At 38.4% G+C, this 20,588-nt stretch overlaps 1 protein-coding gene across 10 annotated transcripts in view; it reads left to right on the top strand.

Annotated features, from left to right (window-relative positions):
• The window catches only part of DMD (dystrophin), a 1,036,503-nt gene that overhangs the window by 770,101 nt on the left and 245,814 nt on the right, over nucleotides 1–20,588 (top strand). For all 10 annotated transcript variants that reach the window (XM_081197764.1, XM_081197771.1, XM_081197761.1 and 7 more), the window contains one exon: nucleotides 6,073–6,227. In XM_081197764.1, the coding sequence (XP_081053890.1) occupies nucleotides 6,073–6,227 (155 nt within the window). The remainder of the gene's footprint in view (nucleotides 1–6,072; nucleotides 6,228–20,588) is intronic.

Here is a 20,588-nt window from a genome sequence, read left to right as displayed (position 1 = left end):
CAAGGCTGTATACTGTCCCCCTGCTTATTTAACTTATATGCAGAATTCATCATGTGAAAGGCTAGGCTGGATGAATCCAAAGCCGGAATTAAGATCGTCGGAAGAAATATCAACAACCTCAGATATGCAGATGACACAACCTTGATGGCAGAAAGTGAGGAGGAATTAAAGAACCTTTTATTGAGGGTGAAAGAGGAGAGTGCAAAATATGGTCTGAAGCTCAACATCAAAAAAAAACGAAGATCATGGCCACTGGTCCCATCACCTCCTGGCAAATAGAAGGGGAAGAAATGGAGGCAGTGAGAGATTTTACTTTCTTGGGCTCCATGATCACTGCAGATGGTGACAGCAGTCACGAAATTAAAAGACGCCTGCTCCTTGGGAGAAAGGCGATGGCAAATCTAGACAGCATCTTAAAAAGTAGAGATATCACCTTACCAACAAAGGTCCGTATAGTTAAAGCCATGGTTTTCCCAGTAGTGATGTATGGAAGTGAGAGCTGGACCATAAAGAAGGCTGATCGCCGAAGAATTGATGCTTTTGAATTATGGTGCTGGAGGAGACTCTTGAGAGTCCCATGGACAGCAAGAAGATCAAATGTATCCATTCTTAAGGAAATCAACCCTGAGTGCTCACTGGAAGGACAGATCGTGAAGCTGAGGCTCCAATACTTTGGCCACCTCATGAGAAGAGAAAACTCCCTGGAAAAGACCCTGATGCTGGGAAAGATGGAGGGCACAAGGAGAAGGGGACGACAAAGGACAAGATGGTTGGACAGTGTTCTCGAAGCTACAAACATGAGTCTGACCAAACTGAGGGCGGCAGTGGAAGACAGGAGTGCCTGGTGTGCTCTGGTCCATGGGGTCACGAAGAGTCGGACACGACTAAACGACTAAACAACAACAACAATATGGTACAAAGTATAGCAGACAAATCAGCATTATATTATACAAATTCAAATGATGTCCCTCTTATTATGCTCCAAAGGCCTGTCTGAACAAATATGTATTGAGTTGCTATCTGTATGCAATCAGTAAAACATCAATCTACTAAGGTTATTTGTTTGTTCAGCTTTCAAACCGCCCTTCATGCAATCAGGATTTTCAGGGCAGTTTACAAAATAGTAATTAAACAACCATCAATGAAAGCTATTTAAACAAGAAAAAAACAAAACAAAAACTACGGGAATTTAAAAATCAATATGCAATATAAAAACAGCAGCAGTTAATAAGTGCATTAAGACCTTGAGCAATCAATTTACAAGTAATTACAAGCTATTAAAACAACAGCATTAAGTATCATTAAAATAGCAGCAGATATAACCATTATTATAACGTAGTGCCATAAAATTACCCAAAAGTAGGCTAAAATGGGAAGGTTTGGAACTTTTCTAAAAACCACCACATAGAAGGACCTGTTCTTGGTATTCAGCTAAAGACTTGCTGGTAGGCCAGAGAAACAAGGCATATACAATACAGGGCTTAGCAACAAGTAGAGATTCTTTTCTTTTTATTAAATGAAGAAATATTTTGACAGAACTTTGGCTTTGAGACATCCTGTATTGCTCTTGAATATGATTTTGGTATTGCATACATTATGTAAAAACTGTATTTAAAGAAACGGACACTTGGTGGAATATAAAAGTCTTATTTTTATATTTGGCCTTTGGAAAGTTCTATATAATTGCATTCACAGTTCTTAGTTAAAGCATACATGATGGCCATCCAGCCTCTGCCTGCACTCACTGCCAAACAATGACTTTTCTTCTTAGTTTATCTCTCTCATTTCTATTGCTGTTCTCCTCCCTGTACTATACCAGTATCTTCTAGCCACAGTTGCTTACCACTGACCCTGTCACTACTTGACAGCACCACCTCTGCTACCAAAGTAAGAAAATGACCACCAGGCAGGCATTTCCCTGCATGTATGACTAAATCACAAAGTTTGGGCCTTTGAACAGATTTCTGAAGGGCTGCTCTAGCCAACATTTTCTGTGCCCAGCCTGTGCATATACAGGAATGCCAGCCATGTTTTTTCCCTCTGCAGTCTTAAGAGATGGTAGCACAGTTGTGGTGGGAGGAAGATGTGAGGGACTTTTGGGGCTGCAAACATTTTATAATTAAAGAAAATTTCAGTATATATGATCAGAATGATGTACACATTTCCCTAATTCCTTAAACTATTTAACAGTCAGCAAAGTTATGAAACAAGAGAGATAAACTAAAATATGTCACAATGAAATTAAAGTAATGGAACACTTTTTGAAAGAAAAAAGGGAGCGAGAGAGGGAGAATGAAACCATGATTAATTAAGAGATAAATGGGGCCTGAAAGTAAAAAGAGAATGAGGAAAAAGAAGAGAAGAGGTATGTCATTAGTTTAATTATAAAAATTCATTATATGAAGTCATGTAAGACAGAAAATAATGGGACTCTAATAGGCTGACTGATAAAACACTCATTGCATCACTTTGGTCTCCATCTCTGTGAAAAGAAATGGAAGTGATGACTGAGGACTGCACCTCTTCAAAGTTACTGAAAAGATTAATTGTTTTCTGAGAGAGAGAACAAGAGAGAGACCTACATTCTGTGTTTTTTTTAAAAAAATTCTAACTGATACTAGTGTTTAGTAATGTCAGGATTTTAATAGATATAAGTATTGAAGTTAATGGTGAGAAGCAACACTTTTTAAATAGTCCTGTAATGCGTTTGTCAGGCGGCCTATTAAATAGTATTCTTCAGACAGGATTACAAGGTCATTAAAATTCAAGCAGCACTGGGAAAAGTACACATTTCCTGAGTGAAACTTTATAGGCCATTACTTCATTGTGTTTTACCAATAAAACAAATAGCGTGTGTTGATCCTGTTGCATTAGCTCGCTTCTTTTAAACAAAGATGTTGGTTGAAAAATAAAACATGTAGAAAGCCGTATGAGTGAATGACAAGTACTGTGTCATTCTGTTAGGAGGACTGTGGACACTTTACATTTCTTTCAGTATCCATTTTTGGATACTGGCAGTGATCAAACTTCCAAGGATTGGCATGGCCATAAGTCAGACTGAATCAGACTCCATTTATTCATTCATTCATTCATTCTGCCCTTTACCCTAAGGTGGCATGCACATTTCAACATCAGGCAGCCTAATAAAATACAAGCAATTGACACAAAATTAAATAACTAAGCATCTAAAACCAGTATGAACAATCACTGCCACAATGATATTTTTTAAAAAATCTGTGATTCATTATGAGCATAATGATTGTAAGAACCATGAATCTTGGTAAGTTGGATGTGGTCAAAAATGAGATGGCAAGAATAAATATTGACATCTTGGGCATCAGTGAACTAAAATGGACGGGAATGGGCAAATTCAGTTTGGATGACCATCATATCTACTACTATGGACAAGAATCCCATAAAAGAAATGGAGTGGCCCTCATAGTCAACAATAGAGTGGCGAAAGCTGTACTGGGATGCAATCTCAAAAATGATAGAATGATCTCGATACGATAGACCTTTTAACATTACAGCAATCCAAATTTATGCACCAACTACTGGTGCTGAAGAAACTGAAATTGACCAATTCTATGAAGACTTACAACACCTTCTAGAAATGACACCAAAGAAGGATGTTCTTCTCATTATAGGGGATTGGAATGCTAAAGTAGGGAATCAAGAGATAAAAGGAACAACTGGCAAGTTTGGCCTTGGAGTTCAAAACGAAGCAGGGCAAAGACTAATAGAGTTCTGCCAAGAAAACAAGCTGGTCATCACAAACACTCTTTTCCAACAACACAAGAATGAATGGGCAACATGAAGAGCAGCATTTTAAAGCAGTTCCTACTATGCTTAAGTTAAATATTGGTGTGGAGAAACATAATTTGAGTATTGGGGACACAGAAGCAGCCTGCAAGAGCACTCAAGATTGCAGTGGTTCTTTCATACTATCAGGACAGTCACTGCTGCTCATGTATACAAAAAACATGGTGTGAACCACCCATCAATTTACATCTTTTCTATTATACAGATATTCCTCAACCCTTGCTTATTTGTAAGGGGAGCTTCATGGGCTGTAATGAAAATACATTTTAAGTTGGAGGAGGTTGCTGACCCACATTGCTCTAATGTTTATCTGTACCTTTGGAACTTTTTTCCAGAAATACACTACAAAAACATTGCAGTAATTATATTCAGGCTGTTCATTTATCTACCTGATGTTCAGTCTGCTTTGTGTCACAGATAAATATTCAAAGAATTGCTTCATTCTCATTAATTAATTCAGTGCTGTTAGTCAAGTCAAAAGCAGTTCTTTAGTGCAAAGATAAGAGAAAAGAAAACTGATTTTCACAAAGGGGAGCAAACACATATTATTCAAAGAATTTTGGTGCAATAATTATAGTATTACTTTTTCTATTATGGCTTTTACTTTGCACAACTACATTATTTACTCAAGACTTTTAACACATTGGAACTGAGGACAAATGTTTCCTAATGTTCTCCAACAGACCAGGACAGTGAGGTTTCATAGCAATATTATTTAAACCTACATAACAATAAACTGCTGGTCATGGCTGTCAAGTGATATATATTCATAACATAATTTTATTTAAGTTTAAATGCCCCCCTTCCATGATTTTGTGTGAATGTGGCATAAACCTTGTCAAAGCATTCAAATTCAAAACAGTTTTGGGGTCGTTTTTCTTAAAAGCTTTCTTTATGCTCTTGGGAGAAAGTAGCAAAGAACTGATATTCCAATAATTATTTTTTTTTATCAGTACTATATTATCCCTGTATATGCATGTTCAGTACTATTCCAGTAGGTGGCACTCATTACATAAACTTATGGATAAAACAATAAATGAAATTTTGAAATATATTTATTAATTTTTGTACTCATCATTTGTCCTATTTCCCTATATGCCCTATATGGATCACTAGCACATGTATAAATATAGAATGCTAAATATTTAAATCACCCATTTATTTTTAGGAGAGAAAAAACCATATAGCAGACAATATATATACTGTTATGTATATATTTACACCACAGACTTAATACCAAACTTCATCTTATATAGTCATATACTGCCACACTTGGGTGAGAAAACAGGCTGAGCAGGAGAAATTGTGACTAGAGAAACAACTGGCGGGGAATGAGTAAATCTGCCCCTTCCTTCCTTCCTTCCTTCCTTCCTTCCTTCCTTCCTTCCTTCCTTTCTCACCCCATCCTCAGCTCAAGATTGCTGTGAGTGCTTTTCCCCAGGGGGAAAAATGGGGAAAAAACCATTTCAGAACTACATGTAATGTGTAGCTTGGTTCTCAAACTGGTTGAAAGGCCATTTGTGTTCCTCAGGAAACCGGAGAACTGTAGTTCTGTGACAAGAATGTGGGTTTCATTTTGTAACATAAAATTGTTGGCACCACCAGACTGCAGTTTCCAGAATTATTCTGGGGAAACCATGAATGACAATTAAAATACAGCCTGGCATACTCGTACCTTGCATTTTCTTGAACAGTTCTGTTACACTTTTGTTACTAGATTTATAATCTTCCATCTCATAACAAAACAATTCTAGATACCCTTAGACCAGATTTTACCTAAAGAGTTTTAAAGTTACAATTGAATGAATGGATCTCCCCCAATCCTAAGTACTTCTAATTCATAGATATAAATATAGATATAGAAATACTGTAGATAGAGATATAGGACCTATTCACATTATCCTGACACAACCCCTACACTAATACAAGACAATAGAATGAAAGAACAACACCCCAATCTCTCTCCCTCCCCGTCTCTCCCCCCTCTCTTCCTCCTCAGTTGTACTTCTCTCTGCTTATTTGTCTGTTTCATAGCACACAAAAAATCTTAATTAAAACTATTTTTTTTAAAAAAACCACACTGCATGGAACAGCATGTTTTGTTGAAGTGAAATAGGGATATTATTTACCCAGAAACTTCATGTATCTAACTAGCAAATATGTTTTATGTATTACCTGAACTTGGAAAGGTTCTAAATGTTCCTCAACAATGTGTAATATGTTTTATATGCATTTCTGCTCTTCTTCCAGCAATTTGCAAAGGAGCTACGGCAGTGGCATATAAATGTGGATGTGGCAAATGATTTGGCACTTAAACTTCTCCGTGATTATTCAACTGATGACACCAGAAAAGTAGAACTGATGACTAATAACATTAATGATGCTTGGGCCACCATTAATAACAGGTAGGACACAACTTCTAGTATCATTCTTGTAAAACAAAACTAAGTAGTTCGATATTTTTCTTTAAAAAACTATTAATATTAAAGTATTAAGAAATACTTAACAGGTAAGGAGGAAACAGTTCTCAATTTATTGCTGTTATTTTCAACTGTTTCCAGTTATGTGACTTGGGAGGGTCTCTTTCAGGGGGTAGATTGTCAAGAAGGTGTTTTTATCAGCTGTTTTGCTTATTGTTGTTGTTTAAGTATATGATTAATCATTTTCTGTGAGTTCCTGTGTGTGTTTGAGTTTCTGCCTAATCTTTTATATTGTTGTATCTATTTGTAACTCAAACCTGTCTGCCAGATTTCCTGCTTTTCTATCATTATGCTTGCTAGGAAGCCCCATCTAGAGCAATTATATTATTTGTGCTACACTGTTCAGTTATTATCAGTGCTATATACTAAGTATGGAAATGACACTCTTGTTCTGTTGAAGTGTGGTTCATGTAAGGTTAGAAGATGAAGCTCTATCAGGTCCCCATATGAAAAAATCTATAAGTAATAATTCTTCCTAGATTAGGTTCTTGATTAAAGCTTTCTTTGTTCTTTTTTGTAGTCTCTCATCATTTATTTCGATACCTGTTCAATTCTGAAAGCTATTTTAGAGCCTTCCTCTAAACTATGAATCACCCATTATAAAATCTATATGAAAATTCATAGAATAAAATTAGTTTTATTAATGCAATAAAATTCAGATTCATTGTTTCATATTGTTGTACACTCAATGAGATGCATAAAAAATTAAGTTTGGTTCACTTAGATTGGTTTAGTATCTAACATTAGACTTTATATCTAACATTAGGCTTTATAGCTTATAATCAAATCCAAAAATGAATGTGGTTTTAAATTGTGTTTAATTACAGTTTATGAATAAGGTCAGAAGAGTGCACAGTGTAAAATGTAAAATATAATCAGAGAGTTTCTTGGCATAGGGAGGATTATTTAAATCAGCTGTTATTACCAAAAGTGTTCCTTTCTTTTCTGTACTAAAATTACAGATAATCATTAGGCTAAACCTTGTGTCTTATATGTCTGGGTTAAACTGTTGTACACTTTGAGGAACTTGAGCACAAAAGTAAAAATAAATGAAGGATAGAATTTGCCATCTTCCTTAGAAGTAAAAAAATATGTCTTTTCCTGGCTTTATTTCCAGTTATTATCTTTCTGGACCCAAGTATGTCCCTTCCCTAGGCCATCTCTGTTTGGAAAAGTTGGAGGATTGACTGGCATCCTTCAGCTTCTCTATTTCCCTTTAAGTTCTGTATGTTTCTGACTGTTTGATTCGTACTTATAGCCAGATATGGCAGTAAGGCAGGGTTAATTATAAATAAATGGCACATGATCTTTAGATAGTGTTCCTTCTTCCAAAGTACCAGTGTAAGTTCACTTAGGAATTCTGGAAACCAGTAGCTAAAGAACTCTGGAAATTGTAATCCTTGAGAAAACAAATCACATTAGGTGACACACTTCCCTCCATTTGCTGTCTCTCCCCCCCCCCCCCCCCGCAACACTGCTTCTGATTAGCAAATGTCTGAAGATTTTACAAGATAGGTATATTAATGGGCAGGATTCAACTAAGTGCAGAATCTGTGCAGAATGAGGTTCACTTATGCAATGTGACTTTTCCTTTTTCTCCTTCCCCAGAACAGGTTTGAGATGAGTGGGGGCATGCATGGGGAGGAGCCTTATAGTAGTCCTGTACGGTAGTATTTTTACCCCACACACATTGCTTCTTTCTTTTGAGCTACAAACACGACTAGAGGGGATGAGTGCTTGGTATGTAATGTACCTAAGACCAGTCTCCCTCTCCAAATATTGAAACATTCCAACAACATTTGTAACATTGCTTATTATAAATATAGCTTATGGTGCTCAGATAGGTTATTAGATCACGTTGAACAATAAGAGGATTATTCTACCCTATACTACTTTCCAGTGAATTTGCTAAACCAAATACAAGATTTAATTTTTCAGATGGTTACTTTATATGTACTGTATAGTGTATTCCAGCTTTTGAAATAGCTTTAGTTCATCAGTTGGTTCAGGTTAAGTGAAAAATAACATTGGGTCATAATGGAAATTATTGTCCACATGTCCGGCATTAGTGAGCATGTCATTTCCTAAAACTGAGACTAGCTACTTATTACTGATCAATCTGCATTTAGATGCACCAGCTGCTCCTTCTGCTGCAAAGAGGGTAGGAAATGTGCATAGGAGAAATAAGCAAGTGGGAAAAGGGAAACTTAATCCTACCTTTGGATACCACTTTCCCCCTGCTGTTTTCTGCCCTTGCTGGGGCCCCAGACTTGTGTTTTTCACCAGAAACATGGCCAGAAGCCTCCATTTGGGCCATAAGAGCTATTGGCTAGTTGTAGAGGAATAACAATGGGCAAGGGAAGGGTTAAACACACACCCTCTGCTTCCCCCCTGTAATGCAGCCCCTCCTAATGCAGCTTTGCAGATGAGAGTTTAGAAATGTGAGCTGGACATGAATGTGTCATTCCATCTTCAACTTCAGTTGTTATATTTGCTAGTTAGTGGTAGCAGTGAACAATTCCATGGACAATTCTTTCAGCTATTTCATGAGGTCATTCTAAGCTTCATCAGCTGCTACAGTGATTTCATAGGAATGTTGTCTTTCAGCTTGAATTGTACTCAGCAGCCATTTCTTATTGCTTCTATATACTACAACAAGGGCAAGCTGTCCCTTTTTGAAGTGATCTGAATATAGTTTTTAAACAAACAAACAAACAAATAAATCCTCAACCACTCTTCATCATTCCAGAAATTTAAATTTCTTCACTTGATCAGGCTGTTTGTTAACTATATCTAATAGTACGTCAGGTTTTAACAAATCCTGTTGAGATCTCAAATTGTGCTCTGTAAACAAAATTCCCATTTGTGGTTGATATACGTATGCCAACTGAAGCCTGCTGATTTAACTGATTGAAATCCTGGCTGCCCTTTCGCAGCTTTCAATGTACATCTCATGGTGTGAATAAAGCATTTACGCCAGAAAATTTGTGGTTGGATAGATGTGGTACAGAAGTCACAAGCTTGATATTGGTTTTGTTGGAAATGTACTAATCTGTAGATACAAACTGTGTAGAGTTGTTACTTGTAAAGCACATCTGGTTACTCAGAAAGACCTTGAAGAACTTGCATGGTGATTCCAGAAGTTGAGAATCGCCTGCAGAGCATCACTAATAATTTGGAAATGAGAATTCAACCTGAGTTTCATGGAAACAGATTTGGCTTGGATGTAGAGGGAATCTCCCCACTTACATCCACATGTAGACTCCAGCTGCCCAGCCCCAACCAATATCAGGGCAGCCATCTTCAAAGGCAGACCTATATAGAACTTGCTGCAATGCTCTAGTCTGGATGTCCCTTACACATTCCAGTGAAACAAGTTCTGTTTTCTCCAGATAGGAGTGTAACTGGTGAACCAGCTGAAGTTGGAAAAAAGTACTTCTGAGCACTGCCACAACTGGGGCTACTCATTTAGCTTTGAGAGCATGAGCATTTCCAAGTTGCAAATGTAGTCCTTCAGGGGAACACAACTCCATTCAGGGCCGTTTGTAGTCTCCATCTTTCCCTGCCAACTGCACCTCTGTCTTGTTTGGATTAAGTCTAGCTTATTCTCCCTCATCTAGCCACAAGCTGTCTCAAGGCACCAATTAAGATCTCACGTTGGTCCCAAAGTCCGGAGGAGCTTTGTTGGACTGGTTATAGATAGGGAAAAGACCTGTAGGCAGCAAAAAATGGGGTTGGTTATAGATGCTATATACAGTGAGAAATAGGAACGTAGGGTGGAGGAGAAGGAAACGTGAATTGCATATGAGGGGAATTCTGCCACTTGTGACTTTTGCTGTCACTTCAACATTGTGTTTTCTCAAATCTAGGGGAGTAATGGGACCATGAAGCAGTAAAATATGTGGGGAATGCAAGCTGCATTCCCACCCCCATATTTATTAGAAATCATTAGCAAATTCCTCAGTGTCTTACTTCCAGTATGTTTTATATTAATTTACGCCAAGCTTGCAGCCATAATGTGTCAGTAAGGTGTGCCGCGCTTGACAAACCATCAGTTGAACAAACAAGGAGCCACCCAAAAACAGAAAATATTATACTTTGCCTGCAGCTGATAGTTCAGCCAAAAGTGTTTCGGTCAGACTGAGAACATCTGCCAGCTTGTATTTTGTTTAGCTTAGCTAGATCTGCAATTGATTGTTATGTATTTACCCCTTGCCCCACCATTTTGTTTTATAACACTGAACCATAATGAAAACGACATTCTAACTCCTGTAATTGCCAGGTTTTGTTAGTGTTTGATGGGTGCTTCCCTTTTTGCTCATTTTTGTAGTACTGTAGCTAGAAAGATGCACTAGAGGCACATACTCTAATTACTTGGGCAAAAGCCAGGATTACTTGTAAACATGTGTCTTCATCTTCTTTTTTGAAGCATTTACTATCACCAAAATAACTGTATATTGTGTTAAACACAGGTAGCAGGGGACTATGTGGTCTGTGCTGCTTGAATTAGTAACAGCATATCAACCAGCTGGACTAAGAGGAGGGAAAAGACTAGAAGGAAGGGAACAACAGGTAGCAAGCATATCCTGGATGTAAAATTATTACTGCAGGATTGTGTAGTTTTCTACTCCATTGGCCTCTTTCTAGTTTTAAGCACTAATTATTTCTACTGCTACATTCTTGTTTAAAAATTAGTATGATACAGAAAGCAAAAGCATGTGTATCTTAAGCCAGGGTTTTCAATATATACCGTACTTAAAGGCTACTGGCCCCTACAACATTTTATTGTATCTTACAGCTGTTAGCTTTTAAAACAAGTAATACATGTGGAGGCTTGTGAAAAGTCATCAGAATATTCGTTATAAATGCAGGCTGCTTGCTTCTTTGCACCCATTCCCATAGATTGTACATGGGCCATTGTGTTCCTAGGTACTTTCTGCTGATAGTTAACAACAGAATCCTAATAAAATTTTGAGCATTTCATTGCAACTCAACAGCTCAGCCAGTGACTAGGTCTAGGACATTTCAATATTCTGAAGCTAGGGTAAGGTCTAAAAGTTCTGTCATTTTAATCTAATTCATATATCTACCACTATGGCAAGTGCCCCAGTATGGAATTCACACAGAAAATATACACTCATAATAGAACGTATAGGTGCTAATGTAGACTGCCTTGCTTCGAGAAAATGTGCTGTTGTAATTAGCAAATCTTGCTCATCAAGTTACATTTGCTTACACTGAATTGCATTTGCCATTCTACTTCCCATTCCCCATATCTCATAATAATGTACAGAAGAAAAATAAATAAGAATAATGAAATTGAATTTTATTCTTCATATTACATGTAAGCCCCACTTGAGTAAACATATAAAGGATTGAGCTATAATGCATGCCTAAAGGAATTGTGAGCAGCCTAGTGCCTCACCAAAGACTCCTTGAGTTCAGTTTAGCAGTGATGAGATAACAGGAAAGGTTGATCAGTAACTGGTTAAGGAACAGGAAACAAAGGATAGGAATAAATAAACCATATCTCCAATCTGCGATAGCAGATTGCGAATAGCACGGACAGTATTGTACGAATCTTTTCGATTTATTACTTTGGCCTCACTGCACACACTGGGTTTTCCACAACTATACCAATATGTCTTCTCACCCAAGATAAGGTGGTCATTTCCCCTCATGAGTGCATTTATCCCACCTGCCACCAATTTTGTGGCGTTTGTACAGAGCCCCCGGTCGTTTCACGGACTATTGACCTGTACACCACTGCTTTATTCTTCCACTGCCACCAACCAGATTTCTTCTGGTGAAATACTGAGTCTCAGTCAGGTTGTAAAGTCAACAACAAAGATTAAAGTTTATTGAAGATCAAACAAGTTTTAAATATATTCAGAACGGTTCCTCAAATGCGTGCCCTTAACTAGATGTGGCTCTATCTCACAGTCACACTCTTCTCTCTCAGTTCTATCCCTGTCTCTCACTCTAGCTGTCACAACTGCTATGTTCGTCTTGTACTGGCTGTCTAACTCTGACTCCTCTATCTCCCAATGGTAAAACCCCTGGGCTGAGCCTCAAAACCAGGTAGGCTCCGCCTCTGAGCTTTCTCATTGGTCAATCTACATTAACCACTTCCATCCCCCTGTACAAACAAAATCTCAAGGAATGGGCAAACGCCACATTGACCAACAGGAAGGAAATGCTTTGAGTGAGGGCACTACATAAGAGGAGTGCTGCTGGATTAGACCAAAGGCCCATCTAGTCCACCATCCTGTTTGCGCAGTGTGCAGCCAGATGCCAATAGGAAGACGGCAAGCAGCACAGCAGTACAGCTGCACTTTTCCCACTTGTGATTTCCAGCAACTCGCATTCAGAGGCATATTGCTTCTGGGAATTGTCAATTTTCACTGCCTGTGATAGCTGAAATATCATTTGTCCTCATTTTGAAGCGACCTCGCTAATGTCATTTTTGTCTGAAATATTACCTTGAGCTGCAAACATATACACCCTTTGCTGGGAGTATGTCTCATTGAGCTAAGTGGGGCATACTTCTGAGTAGACTCGTATGAGTTTGCACTGTAGGTGTTCCTAATTGTAAAAAGATTATAACTAGTTGTTTTCTTTTTGAAGGCTCTATTATCAGGTGACATTTGGGATAATATGAGGTGATATCTGTCTTTTTATCACAAAAACGTCTCATATAAGACTGTCTCAAACTGAGGGAAAATGCGGTCTATGCACACTTGCAAGTCTCAATAAAGAGTCCTACTCTTCCTTTTTAGAAATAAGAATGAAGCCCCCTACCCCCAAAATGAGATTCAGCACAGTACAACATTTTTTTTACTTCCAGCTTCCTTAATTTAAACCACCTTCCTTTCTCATCACTCAAGCACCAGAAGAAGCAAAGGATTTCACAGGATCCAGGTCTCAGCTCAGTACTGTATTCAGATATGAATGTTCCCTGGATCTGACACAACTAAATGCTTATTGTCGTCTTGGCTTTCTGATAAATTTGTTGGTTTGAGGTATATCTGTTTGCTTTTCATTTTCTGACTTACCTTTTATTTTTATTTTACTGTGTACTTAGCTGGATTGCTGCTTGTCTTTGCCAAGGTTTAAACTGATCTGTTAGATTTTCACGGGAGAAACAACACAGTGAATAACTCAGATTTCCCTTAGCAATACTACCATATTGCATGTAAAATTTTATAGCATATGGACTGATTAGCATTCAGAAACTGGTGGTGGACATCTAGAATATAAAATACTTGCTGCAGTGGAACACATTCAAACATAATAATAATAGCAGTCCATGGAATGAAGGATACAGAGAAGGAAAGTTCTATACAGTATTATAAAGCATTCAAGTGACACTGCTCGACTTTAGAGCAAGCAACTTGTAAAAGATTTTTAAATGGCACTCTGTGGCATCCACATAAAGAGTTCCAAGAACAATTATTTGGGTTGATCTTAATCTTATAAAAGGATAGAAGGTCAGAAGTTTAGCTGAAGTCAATTTGTTGTTGTTGTTTTCTACCCTTTAAAAACAAGGCCCCAGAGTTGCAGATTTCAAAGGATGCTACAACAAAGTCATGCTTTCAGTTGCACACATAACTTGTGTAAAGGTAGGGGAGATCATTTAGCCAGGCAAGCAGAAATGCACTGACAGAAGTCTCTTAGCACTACACTGAATTGCATCCTAAATGATTTTAGTCTTCCTGCCATTCTTTGCATGCAGCAGAACTACTTTGCTTACTCTTTTTAAAATGTAAATCTCTGGCTGTTTACCATGGTACTCTGTGCAACACTGAATTCCAGCTCACTTTTAGCACTCCATGCCTCCCTCCTACATTCTCTTGCTTGACAATGATCATACTTTTACAGTGGTACCTCGGATTACAGACTCTTCAGGTTACTGTTGGAGACAAAGAACAAGATGGTGCCACTTCCCATGCTACATAGTGAAGCATATCAAACTGGCAACTGAATCTTATTTAAACACTGGCAACATAAAGTATCCTTCATTGTACCTGAGGGTAGCAAGCTAGCTTAGGCAGGGTTGCTCAGATCGCATGGTGGACGTATATTTATTATCTAGCACCTCACTGCGGTTTGCTCTCCACTTGGCACCTGCCTTCTCAAACAGATGCTGCAATGAAGCAGTTCTCTCACCAGCACTCATCATGTGAGCAGAACAACAGAATATCTACTAGACTGAAATCCCTGAATTGGCTATCTGTTTGCTCAGTCAGGGGCCTTTTACAAGTATGTTGTCTGCAACACATTGGGAGAAAGTCCATAGACAAGCTGGTCAGCCAACATGGAGTATTGTCCACATTGGCTCAGGGAAATAGAAATGGCTGATTGTGTGTGGAACACCTGAAGAAGAAAAAATCCATCAGTTTCCAACCTTCACTTCCACATTTTTACCTTCCTTGGTATGCACGTTGCTGATAATTCATACACAGTTGAATTAAATAAATTTCAACTGTCATTTGCATTCAGATGTGCTGTTCTTAGTCCAAACGCCCTCTCAGAGCTATTAGTGTCCTCAGAATCTGTCACATTTGGCTACATTTCTAGTTGAAATCCTATTAAATCCTGGGAGCCTGCAGGTCATAAAGCCAATCCCCTGCCAAAAGCAGGAGTTTATCCAAAGCTATTCTTGTAAAGGGTAATAAACCCTCATCTACACATACTTGGATATATGATTGGAAGTTACTTAAATGATCCAAAAGTCATTCCTTCTTAAAGGTCTGTATCCAAATGAAAGCAACAACATGCTTATGTACTCTATTCCTAAAGATCTGCAGTGATAAATGTTTTATCATACATTTAGGAAGTTAGTTACAGTACTGAAGCCTAACAAAGAGTTATTCTTAACTTTGAGCGTAAATCATTACAGTTGCAATCTGAAATATTATTTCTTGTCTCTCTTCCCCATGGTAGGCAAGAAGAACAACCAGCCTTTATCCACTATAATAATACTTTCCTGTGATAGACAAGAGGAATTTAAAGTCTCACTACTTCCTCCTGGCGATTCTAAGCTAAACTAATTATATTCCATCATTCTCTCCTCATTTTACATTAAAATGAATAACTATCCATTTACTTGATCAGGGATTTTTCTAATGAATGTTTTATTTGTCATATCATTGCTACTTACTACTACCAACTCCAGCATAGCATTTTCCCAAATGAAACTTGGTAAAGAAATTTATGATCTAGCATACCTACAAGTAACTGTGTCCTACCATTTTTCAGGACAGCTATTTTGCAATTTGTTCAGGAAAATTAGAGTATGCAATAATTCTCCATGGCTTATTAGTTTTTAACTTTCTCGTGGCAACAAGAAAAAAATCCCTGTCTACATCAAGATCTGGCAGTTTCCAGCAGTGACAGCTGTACTTAATGATTTTATTTTGTTCCTGAGTTTATGCCCAGTTTCCCAGTCCTTCCACATTTCACAACTATGTGCTAATCTACAGGGATTCTGTAGTTTTCTTGTATGTGCTGAAAACAAACTGAGGGTGAATACAAGAGACATGTTTAGTGGTATTCTTTCACTAGAGAACCCCTTTAAAACTTTTGTCTAACATCCACAATTCTGAGAGCCTTAAACGTTCATTTTCTAAAATAAAGTTTTCTTTGATGTGGAGGAAGAAAATGGACAGTGTGTGGACAGTAACTATTAAAGATGAGAAACCAACAGGGGTTTAGTTTCCAGGGACCAGGATTGTCCCGCTTACCTGACTATCTCCTACATTGCCATGAACCTTGTATAGGTTGTATTGGAGGGACTGTCAGATCTGGATATAGAATAGGAGGAGCTCAGAGAGTCAGAGGTAGAGGACCCTGGGGAGGGGCAGAACAGGCTGTCAGACGAGCATCCCACCCCATGACACTTAACACCTCTAGTTCGGTTTTTCCAGCCTTAGAGACACCTCTGACACCACCTCTGGTCACAAAGGAGCATTTCCCCTTCAGAGGAGAGGTCTAAGAGTAAGCCTGATGCCAAGAAGGCTCTGACTCCACCCATCTCTCTAAGGATGTGTCACTGGCAGCAATGGTACAAACAATCTTTGCATAGCCAGCCCACTCAAAAGAATGCCCATTTGATTGCCCAGTCCCAGACACATGATGCTTGCTGCACAAGTGTCTGCCATACTTCAAAAGGAAGGTGCAGGGGGGGTGTATTCTTGGATCAGTATCTCAGCTCATGCTTAGCCTTGTATTCTCAACTTTTTTAGACCTGCTGAAACTTGTAACCTGCAGTCTGCCTTCAAAAGGAAGCCAAACCCTGGTAAACACTGCCCTGAAACTTTTCACCACTTCAAAGTGGGGTACATGTAAGAACACACATGTGCACACTGACTAGAGGTGTGTGGCCAGTGTACCTGCCTTCTGTCTTTCTTCCAAACCATATTTACCTGCTGAGGGTAAACATAGGTGGAAATAGTTATTGTTTAAGTTCACACGTTAAATTGCTACATCTATCACATCACATTGTTCACCTCGGTGGAATTGTAAATGTAAACTTACGTCCTGGAAGACGAGAAAATCTGTAATTCTCAGTTAATTGGAAGAAGCAGCCCTGACTTCAGTACTGTCAGCATGATTTCAGTCTGGCGATATGATAATGATTATTATGTCAAATGCAATCAAGAATGCAAGCCTTGAACTGACAAGAGACTTAGTTACTTTTAAAAATGCATGATTTCATGTAATATGTGGTCTCATATTCTGTAGTAGCCAAAGCTGGGTACAAAAGGAAACTAACTTATCCTGAGGAAGAAATTGTGGTGTTGTTATTTATTTTTATACAGCATTTTACTTCCTGTAAGTTAACAGCTTAATTTCTTTCTTTCTTTTTAATGCATTGGACAACCATTCACTTGGCTCTTTTTTTTTAGTTACTGAACAGAAACGGAGATTGAACTAAACTTTATATGCTGCCTTTCCACAAAGGAAATAAGTGGCTTCCCTTATACAGGATAAATAAAAAATAAGCACAATATGTACACCTAAGCATTTCAGTAACTACATTTCAATAAACAATTGTTTCTATAAACAATTCATTGAACCATCTTTTTATTTAAAAAAAACATACCAAAATATGCATACATATTAAAATCTTACATATTAAAATACAAAGAACAATCATAACAATCATTCCAGACATGGAAGTTGTAAAAACCTAACAAACTGCGACAATCATAGTCGCAAAAAACCTAAGATGTTTGGTGGAACATGCTCCAACAAATACCAAGCTGTATAACACAGGCAACAGTGCACCATAAGGAGAGGACAAGAACATTACACTGAAGGTTGATTCACACAGTAAGTTCACAGTTTTCACACAGACTTTCACATGCACTTGCTTTGGGCTGTGTTTGTAGCCCAAACTAAGTTCATGGCCACCATGAGGGATGTAGGCAAGCATGCCTATGTTGTACATAGTCTGTCACTGCACTTGAAGAGGTGAGGCCTCTGGCTTAGTTAAGTCGGCACCCCGCGCTCCTTTCCTGCTTCTCTGAACTGCAGCTCAGGGCTGTGGGGCTTTGGTGAGGCCAACTTGCCCCATCCACCCAAGACTTCTGGGGCCCCAGAATTGTGGGGAAAGCCTCCCTATTCACCTTCAGGGCTGCTTGCCCTTGACCTAGCAGAGGAGTGGTATCACTGCAGGCTTAGCCTGCTTTTTTACAGCATTTCCCATGACTGTTTTTCTTTGCAGGTTTGGTTTAAAGCTAAATAAAGTGCCCCGCCCCAGTTTAACACATTCATATATGCCTGTGCCTTTATTTATTTTTAATTTATTTTTTATTTTTTATTCATACAAAACCAAAATAAAATAACTTTACATGAACAAAAGGAAAAAAGAAAAACTTATGTTTTCATAAACATACAAAACAACTCAAAACTAAACAATACATAGAATGCATTTATTTCAGCCTTCAACTGCAGTCTCTTCCAATATAGTCACATAGAATACGACTTTCAGGATAAACAACCAAATTACAGAGGGATCGTGGAAATCACAAAAGTATAAACCTGCTTGGGGTTTCTAGGAGTCAAATCTCTCAGTGGTTACACGCTGTCTCTACTTCTCATATTGGTAAAGGCTTGCACATGAGCACAAAATTCCACACTAGATTTGATGAACAAGATCTGTGGATAGGATCTCTTGCAAATGGGCTCCATGGCATTGAGGAAGGAAGCTAATCTTGTCACCATTATCCTGTTAACCCCCAAACTGTCCTACATATAACTATCATGCAGGTGGTTGCAGATTTTGCCTGCAGGGCAAAAAACACAGGGATGTTGATTTCAATTGGAAAAGCAGCCTGGGAAAAGGGGTAACCCTACCCTAGCACAAGTTGACTTGTTTTAAATATCGTTAATGTTAACACACCAAAACACAGTTATGTTAAAAGCAAATGCACCTGAACTCCTCCACCAGGCAGTGTGGGAGAATGAAAGGTCAGGGAGGCCATAAGAACCCAGGATGAAGTTAGACTTGTTCAGGTTATACTAGCCATGCTTTAGTGGGGTGTCTGAACACAGCCAGTGTGCAATGTTGAAGTATGTGGTTTGAGAATAACATCTCTAGTTTAATCTCTTGGAGAGCATGAGTATCCACTGCATATCTGACTCTTTGCCCAAAGATGATGCTGTGAAGAATATATTGATTAGGAACAGGCCCAGCAGGCTAAAACAACCTGTTTCAAACCAGCACCGTAAGGGGAGGATAGACAAAACCAGGAATTACTGTCTAAAGGGTGCAGATTTTTTTAACAGTTAGTATGCTCTAGTAGGGGTGTAAGAGGCATTTTGACTCAACCTCAGGCAGCAAAATGTCTTGGGACAGCACTTGTGGGACAGCTAAAGCATGGCTGGTGCACAGGAAGTTCTAAACAAACAAGTTTCTGTTGAACAATATCCAGATAATGTTTTCATTCATAGTGTCTCTATATAGTCACAGTGGTTCTCAACCTGTGGGTCCCCAGATGTTGTTGGACTACAACTCCCATCATCCTTGAGCTCTGGCTTTGCTAGCTAGGGGTGATGGGAGTTGTAGTTCAGCAACATCTAGGGACCCACAGGTTGAGAAAGGCTGATTGCCTACAAATACTAATTTGAAATTGTCGTCTTAGTTTTATTACTACTTATCATTGCATAGTTCCTTCATTTGAATCCTAACAATTCTTTTTTTAAATGAAAGCTGGAAACTGCCCTGTTCCTTTGAATAGTAGTAAAGAATACTAATACAAGGCTACCAAGCTGAGTCTCTAGAGAAGGCAATTTTAAATGAAAACTGCTAACAGTTTAATACTATCAGTCTTAATTGGTCTCATGTAATGTTATCTGTGCATTTCACTCTTATTAAATTTAGTTGTTTCTGCAGTAATTAAGAGTAAGAAAGCAGGTGCCTTTAAAACCTAATTATTTTGATAATCAGTTTACACTTAAGTGCCTTTGGTAGCCAGGATTTTATCTTAAATGAATTTTAACCAAGTAATTAATATACACATTTTGACAGCACTGTTGACTGCTATAAAATCTCAAAGGGGTTGTTCTTTTGGATGCAGCAAAGAATACAAACCCTCTCTTCTTAATAGGCCGGCATTTTCTTCCTCCGAAGATGAAACACCTTAGAATTGCTAATGTTTATGCACATTGCATTAAATAATTTTTATATAAATATGCCCTCCAGTTTATATGTTGCCAATGAAGCTCTCAGTCTCAAGCTCTGGAACTTAGCATGTTCTGGGAATTTGGATGGGAGATTTATTCACCACTTCTCTTTCCCTTGTTACTTCTGTTAATAGTTCATTTTGATACCACACCACCTTTTTGGAATTGACCTCAGCTTGATTATGCTTCTGCCCCACTTAGATACCTTTGTCTGGCTCCTTCCCTTTGGAACTGGGCTGGCTACTGAGTTGAAGCAGCTTTACAGAAGTTTTGTAGCACTTGGGTTCAGGAGTACTGTACACACACTGCTTCCAAACTGTAGGGGTTGCTGCATTCCTTCTCCAAAGAACTGACACCATGAGGAGCTACGTAACACTAAATGGTTCCTACTTAGCAAACAGAGAGTCAGATTGTTCCACTGTTGCTACAACACAACGGATGATATCCAATGTTAGCTATGATGGAGAAAATAATAATTTCATAAAGCTGTATTATTTTGATGAATGCCAGACCCTCCAAGTGTCCCTATTTTCCAGGGACATTCCTGGATTTACAGAAGCCATCATGGTTTCTGATTTGATCTCAGAATGTCCT

The sequence above is a fragment of the Podarcis bocagei genome (genome assembly GCF_964188305.1).
Source record: "Podarcis bocagei genome assembly, chromosome: 6".
Taxonomy (NCBI): domain Eukaryota; kingdom Metazoa; phylum Chordata; class Lepidosauria; order Squamata; family Lacertidae; genus Podarcis; species Podarcis bocagei.
The sequence above is the reverse complement of the archived record's forward strand: the minus strand, read 5'-3'. Positions and strand labels throughout refer to the sequence as shown.